At 44.3% G+C, this 26,867-nt stretch overlaps 1 protein-coding gene across 3 annotated transcripts in view; it reads left to right on the top strand.

Moving 5' to 3' along the window:
• Window positions 1-22,340, top strand: part of FMN/FHY (riboflavin kinase/FMN hydrolase) — a 56,979-nt gene extending 34,639 nt beyond the window's left edge. The window contains exons 2-10 of one of the 3 annotated variants that reach the window (XM_086810701.1): window positions 16,999-17,188; window positions 17,294-17,424; window positions 17,549-17,618; window positions 17,715-17,780; window positions 17,874-18,034; window positions 18,258-18,353; window positions 18,485-18,636; window positions 21,685-21,768; window positions 21,887-22,340. In XM_086810701.1, the coding sequence (XP_086666827.1) occupies window positions 16,999-17,188; window positions 17,294-17,424; window positions 17,549-17,618; window positions 17,715-17,780; window positions 17,874-18,034; window positions 18,258-18,353; window positions 18,485-18,636; window positions 21,685-21,768; window positions 21,887-22,033 (1,097 nt within the window). In that variant the 3' untranslated portion in view covers window positions 22,034-22,340. The remainder of the gene's footprint in view (window positions 1-16,998; window positions 17,189-17,293; window positions 17,425-17,548; window positions 17,619-17,714; window positions 17,781-17,873; window positions 18,035-18,257; window positions 18,354-18,484; window positions 18,637-21,684; window positions 21,769-21,886) is intronic. The other 2 variants (XM_086810700.1, XM_086810702.1) reach the window with 2 other exon arrangements.
• Window positions 22,341-26,867: the final 4,527 nt, after the last annotated feature.

The raw sequence follows: 26,867 nt of genomic DNA, 5'->3' as shown, positions 1-26,867 counted from the left end.
ACATTTCCCAGAAGGCACAGCAATTTGCCTTTGAAGTTCAGAAGGCCTCATTTCAACGAGATTTCATCATCTCTCCTCTGTTGGGGTGTGACATGATCTTAGGAATTCAGTGGTTCCGTCAGTATGAGCCTATTCCCAATTGGGGGCTCAACACTTTTACTATTTGTAAAGGTTTTCTTGAGCCTGTCTCATGATTCGTGGGGATAGAAGCATTCTTGGCATCCCATTGATTTCACATCTCCAGGCCAGACGAGCTATCCGCAAGGGAGCAGAAGGAGCACTCCTTTATGTTCGTGCTCAAACAGCCCCTCCCTCATTAGTAGCATCCGTTACATCTTCAGTCCCTCAGTTAGCAAACCTCCTATCCAGACACCAAGACATTATGCTTAGGGACGATCTCTTGCCCAGTCTCCCACCCTCTCGCCCTGAGGACCATCACATTGATTTGGTCCCTGGATCAGCTTCTCCTAGCAGGTTTCCCTATCGTCTTTCCAAGACTTTAGAGGGCGAGTTAGAAAAGCAGCTATCTGAGCTTCTCCGAGCCGGCTTCATTCGGCCTTCTTCCTCCCCATTTGCTGCACCTATCCTATTTGTCCAAAAGAAGAACGAGTCTGCAGTTGTCCAAAAAAAGGACAAGTCTGCACGCCTTTGTGTAGACTACAGGGCATTAAACAAACTCACTATCAAGAATAAGTTTCCTATACCCAAGATAGAGTACATTTGGGAGCGTTTAGACGGTGCTAAGTTTTTCACTAAGATCGATCTCAAGAGTGGTTACCATTAGGTCCGCATTTTTGAAGCTGACATTCCAAAAACAGCTTTTCGGACATAGCGTGGTCACTAGGAGTTCGTAGTCATGCCTTTTGGGCTTACAAATGCACCCGCAACGTTCAATAAGATGATGTCTAGGATTTTCGCAGTCCACATTGGGAAGTGTGTTTTCATATTCCTTGATGACATACTAGTCTTCTCAGCCACTGCGGAGCAGCATGAGAAGATGTGGAGAAAGTCTTGCAACTTTTGCGAGATAATCAGCTCTACATAAACGCCAAAAAGTCTGTCTTTGGTGTTAAGGAAGTTCAATATCTGGGCTACATCATCGGTTCCGATGGGATTAGACTGGACCCATCAAAGGTTCAGGAGATCTTAGATTGGGACATTCCTAGACCGCCCAAGAAATCCGTTCATTCGTAGGTCTTTGTCAGGCCTATAGTACCCATGTCCATCAGTTTTCCAACCTTGTAGCACCTCTTACCGACTTGCTCAAGGGGGTGAAGACTCGCAAGCAGAAAGTCTCAGTTACAGGTAAGGCACTTGATGCATTTCGTGCACTCTAGAAAGATGCATTTCGTGCACTCTAGAAAGCTGCCTGAGAAGCACCTGTATTAAAGTTAGCATCATGGGACGAACCTTTCGAGGTCATCACCGATGCCAGCAATGTAGCCATAGGTGCAGTCCTCCAGCAGGGACAATAGACCCGTGGCATATTATAGCAGAAAGTTGGATGTCGCCGAAAAGAATTATTCGGTATATGACAAAGAGCTTTTGGGTGTTAACCCCGCACCTGTCCTGGACGTAACATACTTTCCCCCTTAAGGACCATTGAAATCCTCGGCAATGAAGTCGGGAAATTGTGCTTTGAGATTCCTTATAGATTCCCATGTAGCTTCCCTTTCAGATCTCCCCCTCCACTTAATCAAGTATTGTAACTTGCCCGGGAAGAGATCGATAGTTGGAAGAAGAGCTTAAAGATATGATGCAGTGCCTACAATTTGACATTAGGGAGAGACGTTTCCTTCGTTTTGTGAGCCAAAATTTTGGAAGGTGGAGCCATATGCTATAGTGACTAGATCATTGGGATGTTGTGTCCTTTGCCATCAGGAGGAACTGTTATAGATTCTGATAGAAGATTGAAAGAGGGACACAAGTGGGGAGTGGATGATCGAGGTCGACGTGGAGCAAAGGTGAATAATGTTCCCCAATCCTCCAAGTTAGCAGGAGAGGATGTCATGTGTACCAATTAATTTGGTGACATGTGGACGTAATCCTATAGTTTATGGGCAGTTTTGGACTGGTTTTAATTTTTGGTGACATGTGGACATAATCCCATAATTTATGGGCAGTTTTGGACTAGTTTTAACTTTTGGGCCACCTAACCATGTGTAAACCAGCTTGGCCAAGGTGCCAAGGATGGGGCACTATTTTAGGCTAGTATGGACGTGTCATATGACTGTTATGACATTATTTTTGGGCTTGTGAAAGGCTTGCTAATTGGAGTTAATTTTGCCTATAGATAGCATGTCTTGGGTCAGATTCTAGCATTTAGAGTGGATATGCAAGCCTCAGCCATGGTTCAGCAGTTAGCGGCTCAGGCACATCAGTTTTGACCCCTATACAGCTTTGGAGTAGCAAGTACAATCAGTATCATGCATCAATAGTCAACGCACATCATTTAAGATTCCAAATCTAGTCAAACCAATCGTTGTAAATATACATTCATTCAGTTAATATATGTAGTAGATTAGGTGAATTTCAGTTTCTACATCAATTAGTGCAAATTGCAGCACATAATATATGTAGTAGATTAGGTGAATTTCAGTTTCTACATCAATTAGTGCAAATTGCAGCACATAATCAGCACACTTCTATTTAGCATGCTTCATTGGTATCAGAGCATAGGCCTTTTCTAGGGAGTCATGCATGCATGTCACTTAAGTTTTCATCCATATGAGTTAGGGAGAGTCTAGGCAAGTCTAGGTCTAGGTAGTAGTTAGCAAGATTTGAGTTTTTCTCTTGAGGTGCTCAGTGGGAAACATGGATTATATAGTAGAATGGGGCCGACGAGAAAATGTGATTTTGGAGGAGCAGTACTGTTAAGATCGAGAAGCACAAGAGGCCACCTTGAACGAACACAAAACCCAATTACATTAAGAATGTGAAGGATGCGAAGTCCATTATAGACGGGAAGATGAAGAACATAAAGCTAGATATCTGAAGAAGCGAGAAAACATGATGACAGCTTTTAGAGACTGAGTCAATGCAATGAAACAATGTGGCAAATGCTAGCAAAGTTGACAAAGGCATCAAAGTGGTAAGTGCATTAGGCATTGAAACTCAGTAGGAGGGAAATTCTTCAATAGTGGAAAGTTTCAAGGATGTGAAGTTTGTTGTCCACGAGGGTGTTTTTGTTAATGTCAGAGAGCTTCAACAAGAACCCAAAGCTCTCCAAGAGTTTGAACTCATGTGAGACAAAGAACAGTTGCTGTTGTTAGTTTATGGAGAGTCAAGGTAATTTCAAGAGATAAGTCTTGAAGATCCAATAGAACCCACAACTGGTAGTGGCATCGATATTCTCAATTATTTGAGTTCATTCCATTAGGAAGTAGGTTATCTAATAGTAATTTTCAATTTAGCAATTATGGAGTTAGAATGGGAGGAAAAACGTGAAGATATGGTGCAATGTCTACAGTTTGACTTCACAAGGAAGATGTTTCCTCTGTATTATGAGTCAAATCACAGGAAAATTGGAGCCATATGCTATAGGGACCATATCATAGTAAGTTTTGTGACTATTTCAATATCATGTCCTTTTCCATCACGAAGATCCATTTGAGATTTGGATAGAAGAATGAAAGAGAGACATAAGGGGGGATTGGATGATTGAGGTGAGGTAGGGCTAAGGTGAATTGTGTTCTCAAGTGCTCCAAGTTAAGCATGTGGGAAAGCTGTTGGAATCAAGGTATCCCAGGAGGAGTTATGGAGGATGAAAGATATCCATGATAGGTGTGGTGTGTAGGAGTAGAGTGCAAGTAGAGAGATGATATGGAAGCTCAAGCCATGACCATGGTGGAGAGAGAGAGAGAGAGAGAGAGAGAGAGAGAGAGAGAGGATAACACACAATAGAGAGGAGTTGCACCACACAAGAATGATTGTATTATGATAATACTTCCACCATGTATAATGTTTTTATAGGCACCAAGGCCCTATCTTTTGACCCTAAATAAGAGGGTTTTCACACCTACTGTGTTCACACCACTAAGGACACTTGACTAGACTCCGTACTAACTCTGAAATACCCAACAAACCCCCCTTCGGAGTGATGCTGGAGTTGCATGCTTAACCTTCAATAGTCCCATACTCCAACACGAGCAAAGATCAGACATACTCAGTGGTTCATGAACATGGCTCAAAGGCTAAAATCACGGCCCAATGCAATGTTACATGCACGGAAGCTCTGCGTCTTCTTTCAGCCCTAAACACCTTTCATAGGAACATAGATGAAAATTGCAAAGAAGAGAGAGTTGTATTTTCAGTACATTCATATAGTACAAAAGGCTACATGTTCTTAGCAGCTCTAGCAATGCTGTTAGGAGCTTGTGTTTATTTCCCTCTGGACAACGAGCAGGTGGACACGGGCACAGGACACACAGTGTGGACATACATCAGTTAGATGTGAAAAGGAAACCCATGTTGGAGGCCAGCCCAAGTGTGAAAGGGGACAAAAAGGATCTTCAAAAATCTTAAGGTCTTTAAAACCTTTGAAGACAAATATTATTATTGGAAGGCATGCATTTTTGATAAGCTGCTTTTCGCGTTTTTATGAAAAGTGCTTTGTTTCTTTAAAGAGGGCGAAGGGTGGCGAGTAGGGGGAGTGTGATTGCCGTGTGGAAGGTGGCCATGGTGTGGCACACAGGTACTGCCGCCGTGTCGCCACAAGGTACAGCTATGCCACCACCACCAGTTACTGCTGCTGCGTCGCCGTCAGGTACTGGCGCCCGCCGCCACCGCCGGCCGCCGCCGCCGCCAGAGTTGGGCGCCGCCGTCGGGTACAAAGGGGCAATGCCGCCAGGTATAGAGCCGCTGCCGCCGCTGCAGTCGGGTACTGTTGCCGTTGTCGCCGTTGCAGTCGGGCACTACACCGCACCGCTGCTGCTGCAGTCGGGTACTCCTAGGTGCCGCCGCCGCCGTTGCCAGGTGGAGCCGCCGCCGTCGGGTGCTGCCATCTCCGCCGCTGGGTACTGTGCTGCTGCCTCTAGCTGGAGCTACTGTTGGCCGCCGCTAGCTGTTGCTACTGCCGTTAGCCACTACCGTTGCTGTTGGCCGATGCTGTTGTTGCCGTGCTGTTGTTGGGCGCTGATAAGATACTGATGCACATGACCTGCAGTAGGGTGCTGCTGCACCTAAGCTCCAGGCAAGTGCTGTTATGCATGGGCAGTCAAGCAGGTGATTAGGTGGTTGAGCATGGGTTACTACCAGTAAAAAGCGACATGCAACTATATCTAAGGGCTACTGTTAGCAATGGGCAGCTAGGCAGGCGTCAGGCAGGAGTTTCTATGCAGATAGTTGGGCAGTCAGACGAGGATCAGATAGGGGACTCTCTACGCCAGGTGACTGCATGTGTGGAAGCAGTTAGGGTGGATCTCTCTCTCTCTATCTCTTGAAAAGAAGGTGAGCTGAAGGAGACACCGAGGGACTAACAGCCAAGGACTCTCTCTCTCTCTTTCTTCGCAAGCAGGTTTTGTTTACGAGATTGGGATACAGAGGATCAAGCTGCATATGCACAGGATGATGTTCTTGGAAGAGATGTGTGTTGCTCTTCATCTTGGACTTATGTGTATTGAGGGATGGCTTGACACATTCTCTATCTTTCTCTCTCTGGGTTTTTGGCATCGTGATTGGATGATGCATACATGGTTAGTTAGTACGAAAGGTACGATACGGTACGGTACGATAAAATACGGTACTAATTGGTATCTTAAAATTTTTTGAGGTACGGTACGATATTAGTACGTTTATAAAAAAAAATACTTCCTAAACTTAAAAATTGTAGACAAGAAGTTACAAAATAGTAGAACCATGAACATAATGTCATCATGCCATTAGAGTACAAAATTGCTACAAAAGGATAGGCCAAAAACTCATGGCATGGGCAACCGCCAACATGCGTACATACATGATACTACATACTACAATACATCATCGATGGGCTAGAAGGAGATAGATGCCCAATGCCTAGAGAGCTATAACATATCAAAAGTCTACATCATCACCAACATCTCCATGATCATCAACATGATCACTACTAGAGTGTCCATCAAGAGAGTTCTCTGAAGAGGACTCTTCGAAGGTGGACGAGACACTCTGGGGATCATTCTCGCTAAGTAGGTTGCCGTCATCATCAAACAAGGGCTCTCTAGGCAGTGGGGTATCATCATGAGGGGGCAATGGAATATCATCATGAAGGCGGGGATTGGAGCTCGAGGATCCCCGCCTCACATATGTGCGAAGGCCACCCTTTGCTGATGTCGAAGGCGGAGGCCTATGAACTCCAACTGCTCGGTCCCGTCCATGCTGACTCCTGGTGCTGCGAGTATCTGCTGCCACAAGCTCACTATAGAGCTCCATGAAGATTGCCTCCTCCTCCTCATCAGGTTGTTGATTGACACTTGCAAAGTTTTCACTCGTCAACGTGAAAGTGTCAACATTGACCTACACATTAAGGCACAAAAGTTAGAGTCTGTACAGTGTACACAAAACTTAAAAGTTATGAGTCATGACAAGTTAGAGTCTAGACTTGTCACTTACCTGCTTGGGACTACCCATACTAAGAATGCCCTGCATCATACGCAAGTTAGTGCGGCAGTAGACCAACCGCTCCAATTGTCGTGTGCTCAGTCGATTGCGTATCCTCGTGTGTATGAGAGAATAGGAACTCCAGTTCCTCTCACATGCACCCGTAGAACAATCCTGGGCTAGGACCCTTAAGGCTATGGGTTGGAGATGCTCTAGTCCATACCCAAAATTGTCCCACCAAAAAAGGGGCTTCACAAGTGACTCCCTCCTCCAGCAAGTGGGAGACGAAAAGGAGGTTTGACCTCTCTGATCAACATAGCAGCCCAACTCCTCTAGAAAGGCATTGTGCTCATCAATTGGCACAGCTCGAAGCATATATGCATCCCGATCTTGTCGAAGCTCCCTATCGGTGCAAACTACTGGAGACTTGTAGGGTGGATGTACCAATGCTGCAAACCCGTGGATTGGTTTGTGCATCCACCTCCATCTCTTCTGTGCAATCTCCATGATTTATGCTCGCTCGTCAAATGTAATGTCTGTGCAAGCCTCCAACTCCACAAGGGCAGCTCTAAAGAAGTGGACAAGAAGGCCCATGGTGGACCCCTCGCAATCTGTCATCCGCAAGAGCCTATAGAATGGAGTCATAGCAATGACAATTGCTCGGACTCTAGTCCAAATCTCTCCTCTAGGCAAAAGCGTTGCATGGCTTTGGCCTCTTCAGTGACGTGCTCATCCCATTCGTTCCACATGGTGGAAACAACTGTCTGGCGAAGGGCGGGCCTTACATCGTATAGACGCTCCAAAACCAGCCACATGTAGGCAAAGCGGGTGGCCGATGGCTTCTTCAAGTCAAGCCTGCTATGCTCACGAAACATAGCAAGCACCTTCACCTTTAGCATAAAGAAGTTGACAATAGATGTAGCTTGTTGCACAATCCTCTTCACCCACCCGAGCTTCGCCACATCCTCCATGCGTAAGTCAATGCAATGACTCGCACATGGAGTCCACACAATGGTGGGGAATTCCTCCTCAAGCAAGCGGCCCATGTGTCGACAATTTAATGCATTGTCGGTGATGACTTGCACCACGTTTTAAGCCCCAACCTACATGGTAGATAAATCATATGAGTTGAGGGCTTTGCACAAATGACAAAATCAGCCACACTTAAGTAAAATAATGCTTACCTCTATGATCGCTTGCCTAATATGGCGGTAGATGAAACTCTCGGTAGTCTTTCTCCCCCTTCTCCCGGTGTCAACTGTACGCAAGAAGTATGTGCCAAGCGGGCAAGACCCAAGGATGTTGATAATGCCACGCTTCCTTTGATCACTCCATCCATCTCTGAGAATAGAACATCCATACTTCGTCCATGCGGCTCGAATCGGGTCAAGGGCTCGATCAATTCTTTCCTTCTCTTCATCAATCTTCCTCGTTTGCATAGCCGTGTAAGAGACCCCCGTCCACCCCTCACATGGGCCCACATTCGCAATCGCCGTCACCGTCTTCTTCCATTGCTCCTTTTGGAGTACATTGAAGGCAAGATTGCATTCAATAATGGTGCGAGCAATCTCTATCTCCGCAAGGCGTTGCCGCTCCTTAAGGAATGCAACCGAACCTCTCACACTACCCGTGACTTGGTGGAGAGAGGGTTGCACCCCTTCACGCTCCACCACCCTTTGCCTTTTGCCCAGTGCGGAGGCGGACCGTGCATCCGTGGAAGTGGCAGTGGAGGATACACCAATGAAAGAGCCGCTGGCCGCTTCATCATGTGCCGATGGTGGTGCTGGTGGTGGTGCCGGTGCGTGTGTTGATGATGCTCCTCTACTTGAATTTGAGCCGCCGCTCATCTTCCACGAAATGTCATCGGCAATGCTTTGCAGAATCTCCTTGCATGGGGCAACTTGTCCCCCAATCTTTGAAAGGTGCTGGAGAAGCCTTGTTGTTGCACTTGTGTATGACTTGTTGCAATATTGGCATGTCCAATGATGGGAGTTGGACTTCTTGGTGTCCTTCTCCACATTGAGGCAATGCAAATCAAAAGCCTCATGCTTCTCCCGAGGCATGATGGATAAGAGAAGGGCTAAAGCGTGGAGTAGAGGAGAGAGCGTAGAGAAGATGAAGTATGGGAAGAGCTTGGAGGAAGACAACTTGGAGTAGAGGCTCAAGTGGGATGGAAGGAGCTTGGAGGAGGGTGGAGGAGGGTGGAGGAGAGGCTTGGAGTAGAGGCTTGGTCCTTGAGGCTTGGAGTAGATGGAGGGTGGTGGAGGAGAGGCTTGGAGTAGATGGAGGAGAGGCTTGGTCCTTGAGGCTTTTATAGAAGGACTCAGGAGAGATGAAAAGAAAACAACCAAAAAAACGGCCAGAAAACGGCTACTTCCAACGGGCAAAAAACGGCTACTTCCAACGGGCAAAAACAGGGAAAATTCGTACCTGATCGTACGGATACGTACGGTACGAATCGTGCGTACGGCCAGATCCGTACGGCGTACGGAACTAAGCATGGATGCATATGAGGATTTATCTGTTATGGAAATAGGACATTGGTCTTTTGTGAGGAGACAGGACTTTGGTATCGGGGATACAGGCCTATGGTTTATGGATACAGGTCTATGGTTTATCAGATACAGGTCTTTGGTTTCGTGAGGAAAGCATGTCTCTAGATTCATGTGAACAGGTTCTCGTTTTCTCAAGGTTACACGCAGACTTTGACTATAGGAAGGACATATGGTTTGGTACAGCCCTACTGCTGTTTGGGAAAGGGTTGTGAGATCCATGGTTGAGATGGAGAAGACCTTTTCAAGCAGGGAGGTGTCGTATAGGTGTGCCTTCTCTATGGAATGCTTTGCTGCAATAACGAGCGTTCTTATTTGGAAGTCCTGGGTGAAAAGCTGAAAGGGATCCTATTGGTAAAGGATTCGACAAGTTGTACTTTGTACTCAAATTTTGTTCAAGTAAAGAAATACCGCAAGGGGCGCCACTGCGTTTTGGGGCCAATCGGTGTCCTTGTCCTATTTGCAAGAGCATTCTAGCTCCCCTGTTTGTTTTACTTTTCCAGGTTCCCATGGGTGATGAAGTGTTTTGTGTGCGAGTGTTTGTTCCACCGCCCGTCAGATTTCTGAAGGCCGGTTTCATGGCTCTCGTCGACTTTCTCAAGGAGGCAAGCCCGTGGTTGTCACATCAAAAGCTTCAACATGAGGAAAGTGAAAAGGAAGTACAAGAGACAGTGCAGGATTGATTGTCTTTGCCTATATGAGGTGAAGAGCAAAAGCTAAAGATGAAGCACAGGAGAAAAGACACCAAGGACAGGAAGTAGTCAGCCCCAGGAACAAAGCAGGTTAAGAGTTATGGTGCAAGAGATGGGTTGAAGGCTATGGCTTTCGACACTTGGTCATCAGTGGTATCTTCACGGAGGCTTCATGGGTTCAGAAGGCAGCTTCTTTCTATGTTTAGCAGTGGTGATCTACTATGCTTCATTGGGACTTGTGCTTACCACTTGGGTGGAGTGCAAGCAGGTTTCTGGGTGCATGTGGATGTATCAGATGAGGCTCAGACGGAAGCGGAGGAACTTGATGAGGTTCTTATTCCCGAGTAGATATTGGCACATAAGGAAAGAAAGGTACAAGGTAAAGTTTCCCATCGCTATCCTGTGAAGTTCAAGAATTGCTCACCAATGGATGCGAAGTGGATGGAGGAGGGTGACTTAGCAAATTCACCTTAGGTATTGCAGCTTTACCTTCATGCCTTTGAGTTGGAGCCGACTCTTGTGACGGCTCATTCAGGTTCAGCAGAGCATGGGTCTGGAGCATTGCCTGATGCTCAAGAGGGGAGTAGCACCTTCGCTCCCTTGTTATAGACAGGCTCAGTTTTTCATCTAGAAGTCGCTTGGTGACATCTTTGTATTCACCCGAGGTACTGAGGCTGACAGTACATCTGCTTATGGGACTTCTATGGTATTGCGTACTAGTCACATGAGATGGTAAAGTTGGGTATGGTTCACAGTCGGCCGCACCATGAACTATAACTACAACTATGGATGGTTTTTGCCTTTGGAACTAAGGTGACTGAGGAAGATTGGGACATTGATCTTTGTCATATGGTTATGGCTGTTCTTGACCACAGGATTGGTCAATTGGATATTGAGATGATGCTATTTGTGGAGTTGGTCTCCTTTGGAATGACATGGTTTGGTTGAGCTCAAAGGCTGCGGCAACCTGAGCTAACACTTCGAGACTCTATGGAGAGCATAAGTCTTGTGAGCAGTCCTAGAGTTGGTTTGGTTGATATATGGATTGAACTCTATTTATGCATGTATTTATACACTTTCCGAGATATTATGGTATTCTGGTGCCATTGGATCTTGGTATCCTTGAGAATACATTGGGTAATACTCTGGATGTGTCAGGATGAGATGTATGTATGTTGATATGATACATCAGGTACTTTACCATGTTCATGGTGTATCACTAAGTGTGGCTCCTGAGGGATGGCCATAAATAGAGTGTGTAAAGCATCAAGAGGGACATATGTGGAAAGTACTTAGTGGAAGTATAGTTTAGATGCATTGAGTGCTTTCATATGCTCATGTTGTACCTTCAATCGTGGGTCCTACAGGGATACCCATGGGTGTAAGGATTGCAAGCAACCCTGAGACTGTTATTGTGGAGTGGGTAGAGCATTTTGAGGAGCATATTGTTTGCGAATGCATACATGTGTCATGCATATGTTTGTCATATGTAGAATGATGTATGGATTTATTTTTTGGCTAACACAGGTTACGTGTTTCCACTTGGTTTTAGACTTTTGTTGTAGGTTCTGAAAGAACAAGCAAGAGTTGTTTGTCACTTTGATGTGACGGTTTGGCCTTATTGTTCAGGATGATTGTTTCATCACCCAGATACACTAGAGGGGCATTGCTTTGGTCATATGGAGGAATCCTTCTTCATTGGATGCTTACTGTGTTATTGAGTGCAATCGAGGACGCTTGCTATTTTTCAAGAGGGGGGTATGTTACGAGCCTGTGTTTTTTTCCCTCTGGACAACGAGCAGGTGGACACGGGCATGGGCACAGGACACACAGTGTGGACATACATCAGTTAGATGTATGTGAAAAGGAAACCCATGTTGGAGGCCAGCCCAAGTGTGAAAGGGGACAAAAAGGATCTTCAAAAATCTTAAGGTTTTTAAAACCTTTGAAGACAAAAATATTATTATTTGAAGGCATGCGTTTTTTATAAGCTGCTTTTGACGTTTTTATGAAAAGTGCTTTGTTTCTTTAAAGAGGGCGAAGGGTGGCGAGTAGGGGAGTGCGATTGCCGTGTGGAAGGTGGCCATGGTGTGGCGCACAAGTACTGCCGCTCCGTCGCCACAGGGTACAGTCGTGCCGCCACCACTAGTTATTGTTGCTGCATCGCCGTCAGGTACTGGCGCCACCGCCGAGTACAGCCGGGCGCCGCCGCCGCTGGTACAGGCGCCGCCGCCGCTGCCAGAGTTGGGCGGGTACAAAGGGGCGTTGCCGCCAGGTACAGAGCCGTCGCCGCCGCCGAACAGAGCCGATGCCGCCGCTGCAATTGGGTATTGCCGCCGCTGCAATCGGGTACTGCCACTGCACCACTGCTGCAGTCGGGTACTGCTAGGTGCCGCCATCTCTGCTACTAGGTACCGTGCTGCTGCCGCCACCGCCAGCTAGAGCTACTGTTGGCCGCCGCCGCTAGCTGCTGCTATTGCCGCCAGCCAGTGCCGTTGCTGTTGGCTGATGCTGTTGTTGCCGTGCTGTTGTTGGGCGCTGATAAGATACTGATGCACATGACCTACAGTAGGGTGTTGCTGCACCTAGGCTCCAGGCAAGTGCTGTTATGCATGGGTAGTCAAGTAGGTGATCAGGTGGTTGAGCATGGGTTACTACCGGTAAAAAGCGACAGGTGACTATATCTAAGGGCTACTGTCAGCAATGGGGGCAGGCGTCAGGCAGGAGTTTCTATGCAGATAGTTGGGCAGTCAGATGAGGATCAGATGGGAGACTCTCTACGCCAGGTGGTTGCATGTGTGGAAGCAGTCAGGGTGGATGTCTCTCTCTCTATCTCTCTTAAAAGCAGGTGAGCTGAAGGAGACACCGAGGGGCTAACAGCCAAGGAGTCTCTCTCTCTTTCTTTGCAAGCAGGTTTTGTTTACGAGATTGGGATACAGAGGATCAAGCTGCATATGCACAGGATGATGTTCTTGGAAGAGATGTGTGTTGCTCTTCATCTTGGACTTATGTGTATTCAGGGATGGCTTGACACATCCTCTATCTTTCTCTCTTTGGGTTTTTGGCATCGTGATTGGATGATGATGCATATGAGGATTTATTTGTTATGGAAACAGGACATTGGTCTTTCGTGAGGAGACAGGCTTTTGGTATCGGGGATACATGTCTATGGTTTATGGATATAGGTCTATAGTTTATTAGATACAGGTCTTTGGTTTCGTAAGGAAAGCATGTCTCTAGATTCATGTGAACAGGTTCTCGTTTTCTCAAGGTTACACACAGGCTGTGACTATAGGAAGGACATATGGTTTGGTATAGCCCTACTGTTGTTTGGGAAAGGGTTGTGAGATCCATGGTTGAGATGGAGAAGACCTTTTCAAGCAGGGAGGTGTCGTACAGATGTGCCTTCTCTATGGAATGCTTTGCTGTAATAACGAGAGTTCTTATTTGGAAGTCCTGGGTGAAAAGCTGAAAGGGATCCTATTGGTAAAGGATTCGACAAGTTGTACTTTGTACTCAAATTTTGTTCAAGTAAAGAAATACCGCAAGGGGCGCCACTGTGTTTTGGGGCCAATCGGTGTCCTTGTCCTATTTGCAAGAGCATTCTAGCTCCCCTGTTTGTTTTACTTTTTCAGGTTCCCATGGATGATGAAGTGTTTTGTGTTCGAGTGTTTGTTCCACCGCCCGTCAGATTTCTGAAGGCCGGTTTCAAACGCCCAAAAGGTAGTGTTCACTCCAAAAGTCCTAGTCTAGATCCAATCCCAAGATAGGAACTAGATGAATCAAAAGGTTCTTGGCTGAGCCTTTATATACCAACCTATGTTGGCCGGTTGCTGTCGGCGGCCAACATCTATGGACATAAAATCCATAAATGCTACCGACTAGCCCAAGATGGCCTACACACTTAGCCGACCAAGTCATGATCTAGGGGGATCCTTTTTGGTGTCCTCCAGCACCCTGTTCAAGCCCTAAGTCTTTTGTTTGTTTGCTACTTTTCAGAGATTAGCCTTGGGATGAGCATGTCTTGGTGCATGCACATGACATGCAAAGGACTCAAGGTCAAGTCCTGCCCAGGGGACAAAGATTGCTTACATCGGCACATTTCCCCCTCACCCCCCCCCCCTCTCGGGGCCCCCAACACACACACACACTTTCTAAAGTAGGAATAATGGAGAGGAGCCTTTTATAGAAAACTAGGCATTACAAAGCCAAAAGAATCCAAAAATATATAACTCATGTTTTGGGGGACTACTTGGGTTGAGAACCCAAGACTACAAAATAAAAAAGGACTAGAAGTTGAGGAAGAAGAGTCTTCCCTCGATGCCGATGAAGGTTCTTTTGCATCGTCGTTTCCAAGATTCTGACACTAGATGGTCAAGTGTGGGATGTTTCCTTGGTCAAATTTTAGCATTTGGAGTAGGACATGTAAGCCTCATCCATGGATTAGCAGGTAGCAGCATTGGCACAGCTCTGCAAAGCTTTGGAGTAGCAAGTGCAACCAATATCATGTATCAGTAGTTAACACACATCATTCAGGAGTTGAGTCACAAGAAATCGTTGTAAATATTCATTTTTTCAGTTAATATATACAGCAGATTAGGCGAATCTCTTTCCTTCTCTCCTTGGACGGCCAGCTTGTGCCCTAATCAACTGTATTTGCTTTACCAATTCTTTCTAGTTGCTACTTCCCGTAGTGCTAGGCTTCATTAGCGGTGCATTTGCCCTATCAACTACTTATTTGCTGTACTAGTTTATTGCTACTTCCCGTAGTGCTAGGCTTCATTATGGCTGAGCCTGCCCTGCATCTCCGAAGGTTTGACAGAAACTTAGTACGAAGGGCTTTGTGTGAATATATGTTCGTGTGTGTGTGTGTGTGTGTGTGTGTGTGTGTGTGTGTGTGTGTGTGTGTGGAGTGCGTGTGTGAGAGCGTATCTTGATAGAGTTCTACAGCCACTATTGGGCACTGATGACGTTAGTGGGGATGTCGTAGTATCTAGTCCATACTATGCATAATGGAGTTGATAGTTATATAGTCTTGTGGACTGACTACCATGAGTATATAACATGCACGTTATTAAAAGGTGAATTTGGGCATGTTCCTGGATTCATCTAGGTATATAATTCAGCCGTATTAGCGAACATGCAGATTTCACATTGTGAAGTTTTCGTCCGAGTTGCGGCCAGTTGATTTTGTGCTTTATTCTTTCTATCTTTAGCGGTGCATTTGCCCTATCAACTACTTATTTGCTATACTAATTCTTTCTAGTTGCTACTTCCCGTAGTGCTAGGCTTCATTATGGCTAAGCCTACCCTGCATCTCCGGAGGTTTGACAGAAACTCAGTACGAAGGGCTTTGTATGAATATATGCTCTTATGTGTGTGTGTGTGTGTGTGTGGAGTGCGTGTGTGAGAGCATATCTTGATACAGAGATCTACAGCCACTATTGGGCACTGATGACGTTAGTGGGGATGTTGTAGTATCTAGTCCATACTATGCATAATGGAGTTGATAGTTATATAGTCTTGTGGACTGACTACCATGAGTATATAACATGCACGTTATTAAAAGGTGAATTTGGGCATGTTCCTGGATTCATCTAGGTATATAATTCAGCCCTATTAGCGAACATGCAGATTTCACATTGTGAAGTTTTCGTCCGAGTTGCGGCGAGTTGATTTTGTGCTTTATTCTTTCTATCTTTAGCGGTGCATTTGCCCTATCAACTACTTATTTGCTGTACTAATTCTTTCTAGTTGCTACTTTCCGTAGTGCTAGGCTTCATTATGGCTGAGCTTGCCTTGCATCTCCGGAGGTTTGACAGAAACTCAGTACGAAGGGCTTTGTGTGAATATATGGTCTTATGTGTGTGTGTGTGTGGAGTGCGTGTGTGAGAGCATATCTTGATACAGAGTTCTACAACCACTATTGGGCACTGATGACGTTAGTGGGGATGTCGTAGTATCTAGTCCATACTATGCATAATGGAGTTGATAGTTATATAGTCTTGTGGACCGACTACCATGAGTATATAACATGCACGTTCCTAAAAGGTGAATTTGGGCATGTTCCTAGATTCATCTAGGTATATATATATATATTTATTTGCAGCATAGAATTTGCACGATTCCATTTGGCATGTTACAAATATTCTTATATAAGGGCTCATTTTGCACCACACATAAATTGCAGCTGATTTCTCTTGCTTCTATATCTTGCTCCAATGGATAATGCTTTATGCCTCATGTTTGCAACCTCTCTAAAAGTGCCCAACTCTTTTTTCACTATCATCTTTCCTCCTTATTCAAGGCTCATTTGAGGACCTTTTGTATTCTGCCTATGTAGCCATAGCTAAATATGTCTCACCTTAATTGATGTGGAGTGGTGATGCTTATGATAGTCCATATTGCAACCAGGTAGTCTTGTGCGGGCTCTTCTATCTAGTAGTACACTTTGTAAGGAGCTACTCTCTGTTTTTTGTGTGTGTGGATCAGAAAACCTGTTTCTAGCTTTCGAAACCTTGAAACCTTGAAACTTCGAAACGTTTTCAAAAACCCTTGAAACCTCCCCAGTACGGTAGTTTCGCCCAAATTTTAGGTTTTGTTGTTTTTTCCCAAATTTTTTTGGATTTTTTTATTTTTGTTTTTCTTCCATATCCTCCTTATCACCTTCCTTCCCTCTTCTTCTCCCACCTCCCTCCTTCCCTTTTCCATCTTTTGCTACTTCTTTCATCTCTACTCCTTCCTTCATTCTCTTCTTCTTTTCTCTTCTTCCTTTCTCTTCTTCTCTCCTCTTCTTCTCCTCTCTTCTTTCCCCTTTTTCTTCATACACCATCCTTCAATGTCTTAAATCTTTCCCAATTCCTACCTTCTCTTCTTCAATTTCTTAAGAGTCCTTGATTGAAACACTTGTGGCATCTAATCAAGCAAAATTGCCATAATGCCTCACCAAAATAAGGATGGTTCCCGGAGATGTGTGAGAAGACACCATTTTTTATATCATTACACTATGTTTTTAGATGGCTACTATAAGTTCTTTAAGTATTTATACTTTACGTTCGAAACCTCGCGGTTTCTTAGTCAAGGGACCTATCTAGCAGTACACTTTGTAAGGAGCTACTCTCTGTTTTTTGTGTGTGGATCTGGTTTCCAATGTTGACTGTTTTTTTCCTGGCTGTTTGTAGAGAGGATTGTAGATGATGTCAACAAAATTTTGTTCTCAAAGTTTGGTGGGAAGCAGTGGGATTCGAAAGGACTGGAAAAGAGGCTTGGAAAACAGCCTCTTGAGGCTGCCAGCATATTAGTGGAAGATTATGGGCTACCATGTACTGCAGAAGAGTTTTTGGCATTAAGTGCACCCATGTACAAGGAAAGGTGATACAGACACGTGTGTGTGTGCATGTGCTGTTTCTAGCTTATTCGTTATCTATGATGGGAATGCTCACTCAGCACATAGGTTAACCCTTTTGTGGGATGCAGGTGGTCTATGGTTCGACCTCTTCCAGGTGCTGCTCGTCTTATCAAGCATTTGCATGCTCATAGAATACCCATTGCTTTGGCCTCCAATTCACCAAAGGCCAACATTCTTGCAAAACTGACATATCAGCCTGGTTGACTTTTTCTTCTCACATTATGCATCTCTCAAGAACATTTTAATGGCTAGCTTGTTTCTTGTCATTTCATTGGCAGACTTTTGAATATAGTGTCTGATGGAGGCGTGCTGTTGTCTCATAGGATGGAGAGAAGCTTTTAACGTGATAATTGGTGGTGATGAGGTAAAACAGGGAAAGCCTTCCCCAGAAATGTGAGAACTTATCTACTTTTACAGATCCACTTGGGTGCGCAATGTTGTGGAGCATGCCATATCAGATTTTACGGAAGCTCCTTTTGTTGTTTGCAGATACACAACGGCTGCAAGTTTATTGGGGGTTGAGTCCGAGAGATGTCTCGTCATTGAAGACTCACCGTAAGAATCTGTTTTTGCTACACACAAAAAGCACCAAGGCTTGCAATACACTAAGTAATGAGTGTAAGTGGGGGTAACATTTTTTTCTTGCAGACCTGGCGTTTTGGCAGGAAAAGCAGCTGGGATGCAGGTTGTAGTTGTCCCATCTTTGCCAAAAAAGGATGCTTGTGATCAGTACAGTTCAGCAGATTGTATGCTGAGTTCTCTTCTAGATTTTAAGCCTGAGATCTGGGGGTTGCCTTGTTTCCAAGACTGTAAGTGTATTCTAAACATTGGTTCTCTACTTTGATGTGGGTTCTTACCTGAACATGAAATAATGGATGACAACAACGCCACCAATTCCTAAATCTCAGTACATTTTTAGAGCTCCTTGTTCAACACTTGGTTTGAAGGGCAGCTTCCTGTTGAAGGGGATAACCTGCTCTTACCGATGCATTGAGAAGCTAATGAATTTTTGTGTGGGGAATTAATATGCAGGGGTATGCAATGCTCTTCCTATTGAGCCATGGCATGTGGGTGGTCCTGTTATCAAGGGGTTTGGCCGGGGTTCAAAGGTCCTTGGAATACCAACTGGTATGTTCATGTAAGTAGCAACATTGATAGGGTTTGTTGATCATCAAAAGTTCTGGATATGAGTCGTGTCTGCGGTATTTAGGGTTTTGACTGCTAATACTAATTTTGTGAAATGTTTTTATGGCTTGCAGCTAATCTGCCAACGACCGCATTTTCCAGCATTCTCTCAGACCATGTTTGCGGTATATACTTAGGGTGGGCTGGCCTTTCTAATCGAGGGGTTTTTAAGATGGTGATGAGTGTGGGATGGAATCCTTATTTTGACAATTCAGAGAAGACAGTCGTAAGTGAATCCTAATTACTAATTCAAAGCGTTTATGGATATCTAATGAATGACCTAGCAACTTGGAAGGCCATAAATTATAATGATTGCTTTTAGTGATACCAAGGGATGAAATGTACCCGGCCCACTGTTTGTGATAGCCCCACCACCTTGCTTTACCCCACTAGCATGCACCACCTTTTGATGAGGTTTTGCATATCACATCTTGCCAACATCAAATCTCCATCAAGAAATCTGCTATAAGCATAATCCCCCTGGCTCTGGGCTATTGATTCCAGTACTTCTGATCATCTCTAATTGCTACCATTGCCAGTGCAAGCAAAGGTAAGGTAGCACATGCCTGTCATGTTACATATCCAGTTCAACTCCCAACCTTTTGACTAGCCTGTTGCTGCTTTCCAGCAGATATAGCACCCAATTCTCTTGGTTTCTGTGAAGTCGAACAGCAGCTTGTAAGGTAACACAATTAAGACGTGGGATTTGCCTGTGCTTATATTCTCCTACAAGTATCTCCATGTACCAAAAAATTCGCCCAGCATCCTCTTGGTTTTCTGCTTTCATCTTTCCAAACTTATGGCATCCCTTGTACTTCCAGAAAGACTTGCCATACCTCTGAACTATCTTGAAGGGAGCAGGGACCTCTCTGCCTAAGATAAACCAGGTCATCAGCTCATCTAGCTTAGTGCTGCTTTGGAGTGCTAGAGAGATATCATCCAGAACTTTTCTTGCTGTATAAAATTGGATCCTATCTTCTAGATGCCCTTTTTCTACTATTCTTGTGCGCGCTGTCAGTACTGTCAATCAGCTTCCCCGTCTCTCAAGGGACTCGGGTTCTGGGGCAACATGTGAAATTTCAGGGACGTGTCAATATGAACAAAAAACAGTTACCAAGTTATCAGAACTAAGATCTCAGCTTTTTGCTTTTTCTTCTTGCTTATCGGCTAACAAACCTGATTCTCAACCTTACAGTCAACCCTAATCTTGGAGAGGCATTTCACTACTGATCTTCAGAATATCGCCTCACAGCACTCCGGTAATGTATTTTGTCCTGTGCTCGTGTTGCTGCTGATGGGATCAATTTGACCACAAAGCCTGGTGGTCTTGGCCCTCTTCACCTTGTTGATTGTGATGCCAAATACACTCACTAGTCATGTTGTCAGAATACCTGATAAAAAACAGCTCACCCATTTTCTCAAGTGCTACCGATGATACCTTGATTGCTTAAAGAAATCTCACCTGTTAATGATACCTTGATCACATGATTATGCATTTTATCACTTTCAGCTTTGGCCTGGAAAACTATCAATCTGTTGCTGCTATCACTAGCAGCAAGTGGGATATCTATTGGTCCCTATTATAGAGTGGTGCCTATCACCAATGTGGCCCCACAATAGTAAGCTATTCAAGGCCTAAAGGTGGTTCTTTGCAGGTTGCCACTGGTATGAGATTTACACTATGATAACTAGGTCTACAGTGTGAAATGGAAATAAATCATGTAGAAATGCCTGATGAGGGAATGCAAGACAACTTGTCTATGGCCTCCAGGATCCCGGTAGTCTGCTGATTCATCTTGTGGTATGGGTCCCATCTATGGCTCAGGATGTTCTTTAATGTGTATTGTGAGCTAAGGGAAAAGCTTTACTATCTGCCCGCATTCTTATCCCAAATGACAGGTTTAATGTGACCCACCTGCAAGTACAAGGCAAGCACTTGCAAAGGCTTTTGTGAGCAGCAGCATGGGCATCCCAAAGGGCAGCTTTAGGGAGCCTAAGCATGTCCAGACCAGCCTGGCAAAGGGGCTAAGGTTTGGGCACCCTTTTAGCCAAATGTGAACACATTGACTTTTATGACTCTCTCTTATCAATAAAATTCCCCCAGCCATCCATGGAGCAATATGTCAATTCAATTTCACATGGAGGCTTGCAAATGGCTGGCCAACTGGACACGAATTTGCCTATAAATAGGACCTGCACCCCTTCTCTTTATTCATCAGATAATCTGCATCTCAAGGGGCTTCAGAGTATTGCCATGGTGGAGCCCAGCCGTTTTTTTTGGGGGGTAGGGGAGGTGGTGGTGGTGGTGGTGAAGGAGACGACAGTTGCCCCTGGGATGGGAGTGCTGGAGGACCGTGTAGATGCTGAGAAGAGCCACATTGTGGTCGTGTGAGAGCATGTGTATGGGCAGGAATGTGATCCATTGGGTGGCCCATGATTTGAGGGGGGCTGCCGAGGTATCCGGGGAAGGGTGGAGATGGCCGAGGCTATACGGTCTTGGCCAGGTTGGAGAAGTGCCTGATTGGTACCTAGCTTAGGCTATTGGATTAGGGGCGGCGGTGCTGTACGAAAGAGAGGCAGATGATGTGTAAACAGGGGTTGGTGCCTCAAGAGAGGAAATAGCAGATGCTGAGGCGGCCCGGAGGGGGAGGGGGTGAAGGAGGGATCGTGAGGGCCTGGGGACGAACTGGGGGGGTCTCTTGCTGTCAGGGGCTCCTCTGAGGACATCTGGGGCTGAGTGGGCTTCTGCCTCTGCAGTCCCTCTTAACTCGTGCAGGGGGGCAGTGGGGGCCCTCCCCCTCTGGGACTGAAGGGCTGCTGAATCCTCTCTCATCACTGAGGGTGGATCCTGTGGTAAATGCTCATAATGGTTCTATGAGGAGGTGGGAAGAGCCTCTGGTTCACCACCTGGGGAGCTGTGCCTGCGGTGGCCTCATGGCTCTTTCAAGCTGTCTAAGTTTGCCCAAGTTCTACCAACAACAAGGCCGTATTAAGTATTTGGATTGTGGAGTCTCAATATTTATTCAACAAAAAGTGACATGTAATTGTTCTGCATGAGTGGCCAGCCAGCTTAATGGTTAACAGCGAGGCCAGGTGATATATTGTGTCCAGACTAATAGGTAGCCTTGCGAGAGAGGAATGAAGGCTTTCATGAACTGACAGATCCAAAAAAGTGCTCAACTGAAGCTTCTTTTTTGAACCCTGCGACAAAGAGAAAGAAGGGCTTGTTGTGCGCACATGCTGTATTGGCTGCTCACATCACACTCTTCTGCAGGAGCCTTGGTTGCTGCACGAATTTCCCGAGGACTTCTATGCAGAGGAGCTTCGTTTGGTTGTAGTCGGCTACATCCGTCCAGAGGTACACCATAGTCTCCTCTATTTTGCTGAAAAACCCTGAATGTTGTAAACAAATGTGCATAAATTTTACACTAACACAAACCTTATATTGACCTCTTCTCTGTTGCATTCTCACACAGGCAAATTTTCCTTCATTGGAAGCTCTTGTGGAAAGAATCCATGAAGATGGGCGCATTGCCAAGGTCGCTCTTGACGTTCCCCCATACTCAAATTATCAAAGTGAACCTTTTCTGACTACTGCTTTGCAAAAGGAAGGAGAAGATTGATTTGTCACCAACCAAGCTTCTATTGCTGGAATATTCTCATATTATTAGGTTTTATAAGCCTTACATTCAACTCAAAACTTTTCAGTTAATGATTGCACCTCAGAAGCTATGTCACAAACCCAAGAGAAGGTTGCTGTAGAAGGCTGTCTTAATCATCATAGATTCTCAGTGCATTTAATCAAAGGATGTAGACCTTGTCACCTTTTGCAAGGGTGCAAAAGGATGCAGTTGACATAGCTAGAGGGCATTGCTCCATTAGGGGCTATTTACACATTACTGTTATCTAAGATATGTGAGATTCACGCCTTGTTGATGTATCTCATATATGCAGGTACAATTTGTGGTTCTTTTTTTTTGTGTGCAAACCTTAAGAAGTCTATCTCAGGTTGAATCATCTAAAATGCTAATTAAATACCTACTTTGTACGAGTCAACAGTGAGTTTTGAATAAAACATCTTGGGCCTAATTCTTGATCAAGAAAGAAGAAATTTATTCTGAAAAGGAAAAAATTGTGAACCGCTTCATTTTAAAAGAGAATGGTTTGCATGTATATTTCTTGCAGGATGAAATTCTAGTTGCATCCAGAATTTATCCCGTTTGTGCTACACCCAAATTATTTAATGGCCCATAGCAGCAGCTCTCAAGGGCTCAACTCAAGTGGCTCCAAGTTGTAATTTAGTGGGTGCACCACCTGCATATGGGCTGACATCTGCCCGCATTAGATGATAGAGTTTGGTATCTAACACTAAGTAGCCATCCCTGTAATCAAAGGTAAATCTGTTGTAAGTTACATTCCTCAGGATAAGTGTTACGACGATGAATGTAGAGGTAATGAGAATCAATTGCAGCAAGCTGCTACAAGCAGCAATAGGTCGATTATGGATGACAAAAAGAGCCAAGCAAAGGTTCATTTGTTGGAAGAGTTTTGTTGAGAATGCAAGCAGATTGCATGAGTAACCTCATCAGGATGGACTCTGAAGGACCGATGGAAAATTCTTGGGAAGTCCTTGCATTAGTGCTATCTACATGAATCACTAGAGCAATATGTAAGGGTTTTTCTCATGCTTGGTCATCTTCTACCATTATTTGTATTCACAAGGTTGGAAATCCTGTGGAGCCCAATAGCTACTCAACAGTCATGGTGAGAATATATGCGGGCAAGAGAACATAATATTATTTTAGGTGCAATCGATTACAAAGCAACATTGGGATGAACTAGAGCTCCTCACTGCCTCCACCTCTTCTGGATTTTGCATTGATGAATACATTCAACGATTCAGGGGTTCTGGCTTTTTGTTGGAACAAGCCACTATATCCGTGCTCTTGTATGCATGACATTGTGGTGATTTTGTCATCACTCCAGGGGGTTGGACAAACAGTGGGGCGCTCACATATTTGGAAGTGGTATTTTCAAGTTCATTCTTCTCTTTATGTAAATGAGAGTAGTCACCTTAGTCAGGGGTATGGTTCCTCGGAACCTCTTGAGAGGTAATGTTTTCAAGATCATTTCTAGGACCTTACACAAAGAGCCTATTTATTTGACTAAATGGTATGTCTTGCAGCCATCTTTATAAGGATAAAACTGAATGGGCGGAGATTGAGATGCTCCAAAATATTATGTTCGATAGACTGATTAGGAGCAAACCATGAGAGACTATATTATGTTAATTACTCATTAGGAACAAACCTGATCAGTACCTCACTAGATCATCTTGGCTGAATTATGTGCCTTTTGATGCAAACTTCCAAAATAGTCACATACCTTTGGAATTGGTCTCTCTCAAAAATTTGATCAATTTCATTCAATACAACTAGCAAATATTGGAATAGGATGGGACTACACGAGTACTAGGTGACCCTTTCATTTTAGTCTTAATGACTTGTACCTTAACCTTACGAGATAGGATCGTGATTATATGATTTGGATGGACATCCTTGAGCTACGTGGCTTTCGAGCATGGATTGAGCTGTAGTGCTGATGGAACCCTGAAACTCATGCCTCGATGGGGGCCAATTTAGCTCCCCAAGGGCCGCCCAGATCTGCTTGATGGCCATGGCGAGCTGACCAACATTCCATTCTACACCAGATCTTTCAAAGAGCTTGACTAATCACAAGGTCTCTGACTATATTCCTTCAGAAAGCTCATAGCAACCACCTAGAAGAAAAACAGTCCATTCCACTCTAACTCTCCACAAGGATTCATCCAAAGGCCATGATATCTATATAAGCATATTTCATATGCTTTTAGGATAGCCATTCGCCATATCAAAGTTGGATCAATGAAAATGGAGCTTTCTCGGGAGCGACACTCACGAGGAATAAATGTTATTTCTATGCTCAGAGCCATTTGTACATTTTATAACATTGGAGACATTGAGAGAGGAGCACTACCTTTTTAAATGCCATGTCTATAATGATATATGTAGAAGGTTTCATTCCCTTTTTAGGAGGACTCTGGGCCTGTCTCAAGTTTTATTCAATAATACAATCATCTACATTGCATGGGTTTCTTTCTTATGGTGGAGACTAGGATAGTTATTAAGTGCTAGGGAGAGTATTAGAGAGACAAGTACCCTTGTTAGCTCTTTCTTCCAAGCTATAGAGGATTGCAAGAAGAGAACATGCATGCTTCTAGCTTTGAGCGACATACTAGGGTATCCCATATGTTAAAAATGAGGATCTAAGGAGGCTCATAGCAAGTGATTAAGCCCATGATGAAAGACTAAGAAAATGCTAATATGAGATTAAGATAAGATTAATCAATGATACAATGATTAAGGTACAAACTCCATAATCTCGTTGTTATAATCACGTTTCATACACCCATATTTATAGTCTTGGTAAGGACTCCAATCCATGCTTTTTGTGCACCCTAGTGCCAACAATGTGTTCATTAATGCTCACACTACATGTGCAACCTTGTGCTTTCCATGTGTCACCTTTTGACCATTGACTTCACCTTTTACAAGTGACAATACAAATCAACCTTTGATATTAGACCCTTAGTCTATTCCTTTATCTAATGTGCATGCTTCTTCTCTTGCTCATGTGACTCACTCCCTACCTTCCTTGTGGTGCTCCATGGCACCACATTTCTCAACACCATATCCCATGATAGTGTACAAATGCATCTCTTGGAGATATTTTACCCCAGATCATCACGTTGCTCATCTAGAGTTAGGGAGGATGCATCTGGAGTGATATAAACGAGATGTTTGAGTCTTCGTTCCCAACAATTCAACACAAACTTGTAATGAGAGGTAGTCAAAATCATTCAAAGGTATTGGGATGTGCCATGTCTTGCTCATGATTGGGAGACTCTTGTTGTAGAGGATGAGGAGCAAATGCCCCATAGGTATTAAATCTAGTTTTTATAGTAAAGTATTTTTAGCATCTACTTTGAAGTAGACATTTAGTTGTGTTACCTTTTTCTATCACGTTTCATATTGTTTAAGTCGAGGGCTTGCCTTAGACTTACTGAAACATGTGTCGTTGGGCCTTGCCTTCAAACTGCAAATGTAACTTCCTAACGTGGGTTTGTCTGTCGCGTCCTCATTCAATTGTCACACTACTGGAATGCTCCTTTGTGAAGAGGTGAAGGGAGAGCTCTCTTCACCATGATGGAGGCAAATAGAGATGTCCTTTGCGAGATGGTTCTCTCTCACAAAAGGTGGGGGAAGAAGAGGAAGCTAAAGTAAATAGAAAACTTACAAACAATCCTATCTAGCATGTATTCATCAAGCAAGCAAGATTAAATAGCATACATGCAAAGCAAGAAGAGGGAAGAGAAGAGCGCACAAGTATTCTACCTCAAGGAAATAATTGTATGTTGCTTATTATAAAAAATGACTTATATACAAGTGACAAGTTTTCACACTAGGACAACCAAACTTAAAAATGGACCTACTTCTATTACTAGTCTTACGCAAGTATATACACAAAATCCTTAGACTTTTCATATTTGGCAATAAGAACAAGGCAAGGTGCCTTATATGTTCCTGAAACCACTCCGTAGGTTAACATGGGGACCTACCATAAGGCGCTTTGCCATCTTCCTGGCTTGACTCACCTTGTGCTTAATGTTAAATAGGAAAATTCTAAGGACTTTGTGTATATACTTGCTTAAGACTAGTAATAGAAGTTGGGCCATTTTTAAGTTTGGACGGTCTAGTGTGAAAGCTAGTCACTTGTATATAAGTCATTTTTTACAATATACACTATTATTCCCTTGTAAATGGAATACTTGTGAGCTCTTCTTTTCTCTAGTCTTTCTTGCTTGTATGCTATTGGATTCATGCATGCTAGATAGATGCTTGCTTGAATAAGTTTACTTATATGTTTCCCTCTTCCATTAGCTTCTTCTTCCCCAACCTTTTGTGAGAGAGAACCATCGCAAAGGACCATCTCTATTTGTATCCCTCTAGGTAAAGAGAGCTCTCTCTTTACCTTATTGACAAGGAGCATTCAGGTGTGACAACGGAGTGAGGACATGACAACGGGGACAAGCTAGTGTATCCATCTAGGTACCATCTCTATTTGTATCCATCTAGGTACGCCCTATTGGCAAGGAGCATTCTAGTGTGACACAACGGAGTGAGGACGTGAGGACGGGGACGAGCTAGTGCACCCACATTGGGAAGTTACAATTGTGACTCTAAAGGCAAGGCCCAATGACACATGATTTGGTAAGGATAAGGTAAGCTCTCCCTTCACCCCATTCGGTAATGACACTCCAAAAAACATATAGTTTTAGAGTCATTAGATGCGTTTAGTTGTTGTGCTTGATTTTAATATGAAATCTATTTATATTAGGATGTTCTAGTTTCTTGGGTT

The sequence above is a fragment of the Cibotium barometz genome, chromosome 16, assembly GCF_041138505.1.
Source record: "Cibotium barometz isolate CiBa-2024 chromosome 16, ASM4113850v1, whole genome shotgun sequence".
In the NCBI taxonomy this organism is placed as follows: domain Eukaryota; kingdom Viridiplantae; phylum Streptophyta; class Polypodiopsida; order Cyatheales; family Cibotiaceae; genus Cibotium; species Cibotium barometz.
Note: the sequence above shows the minus strand (reverse complement) of the source record. Positions and strands in the feature narration are given on the sequence as shown.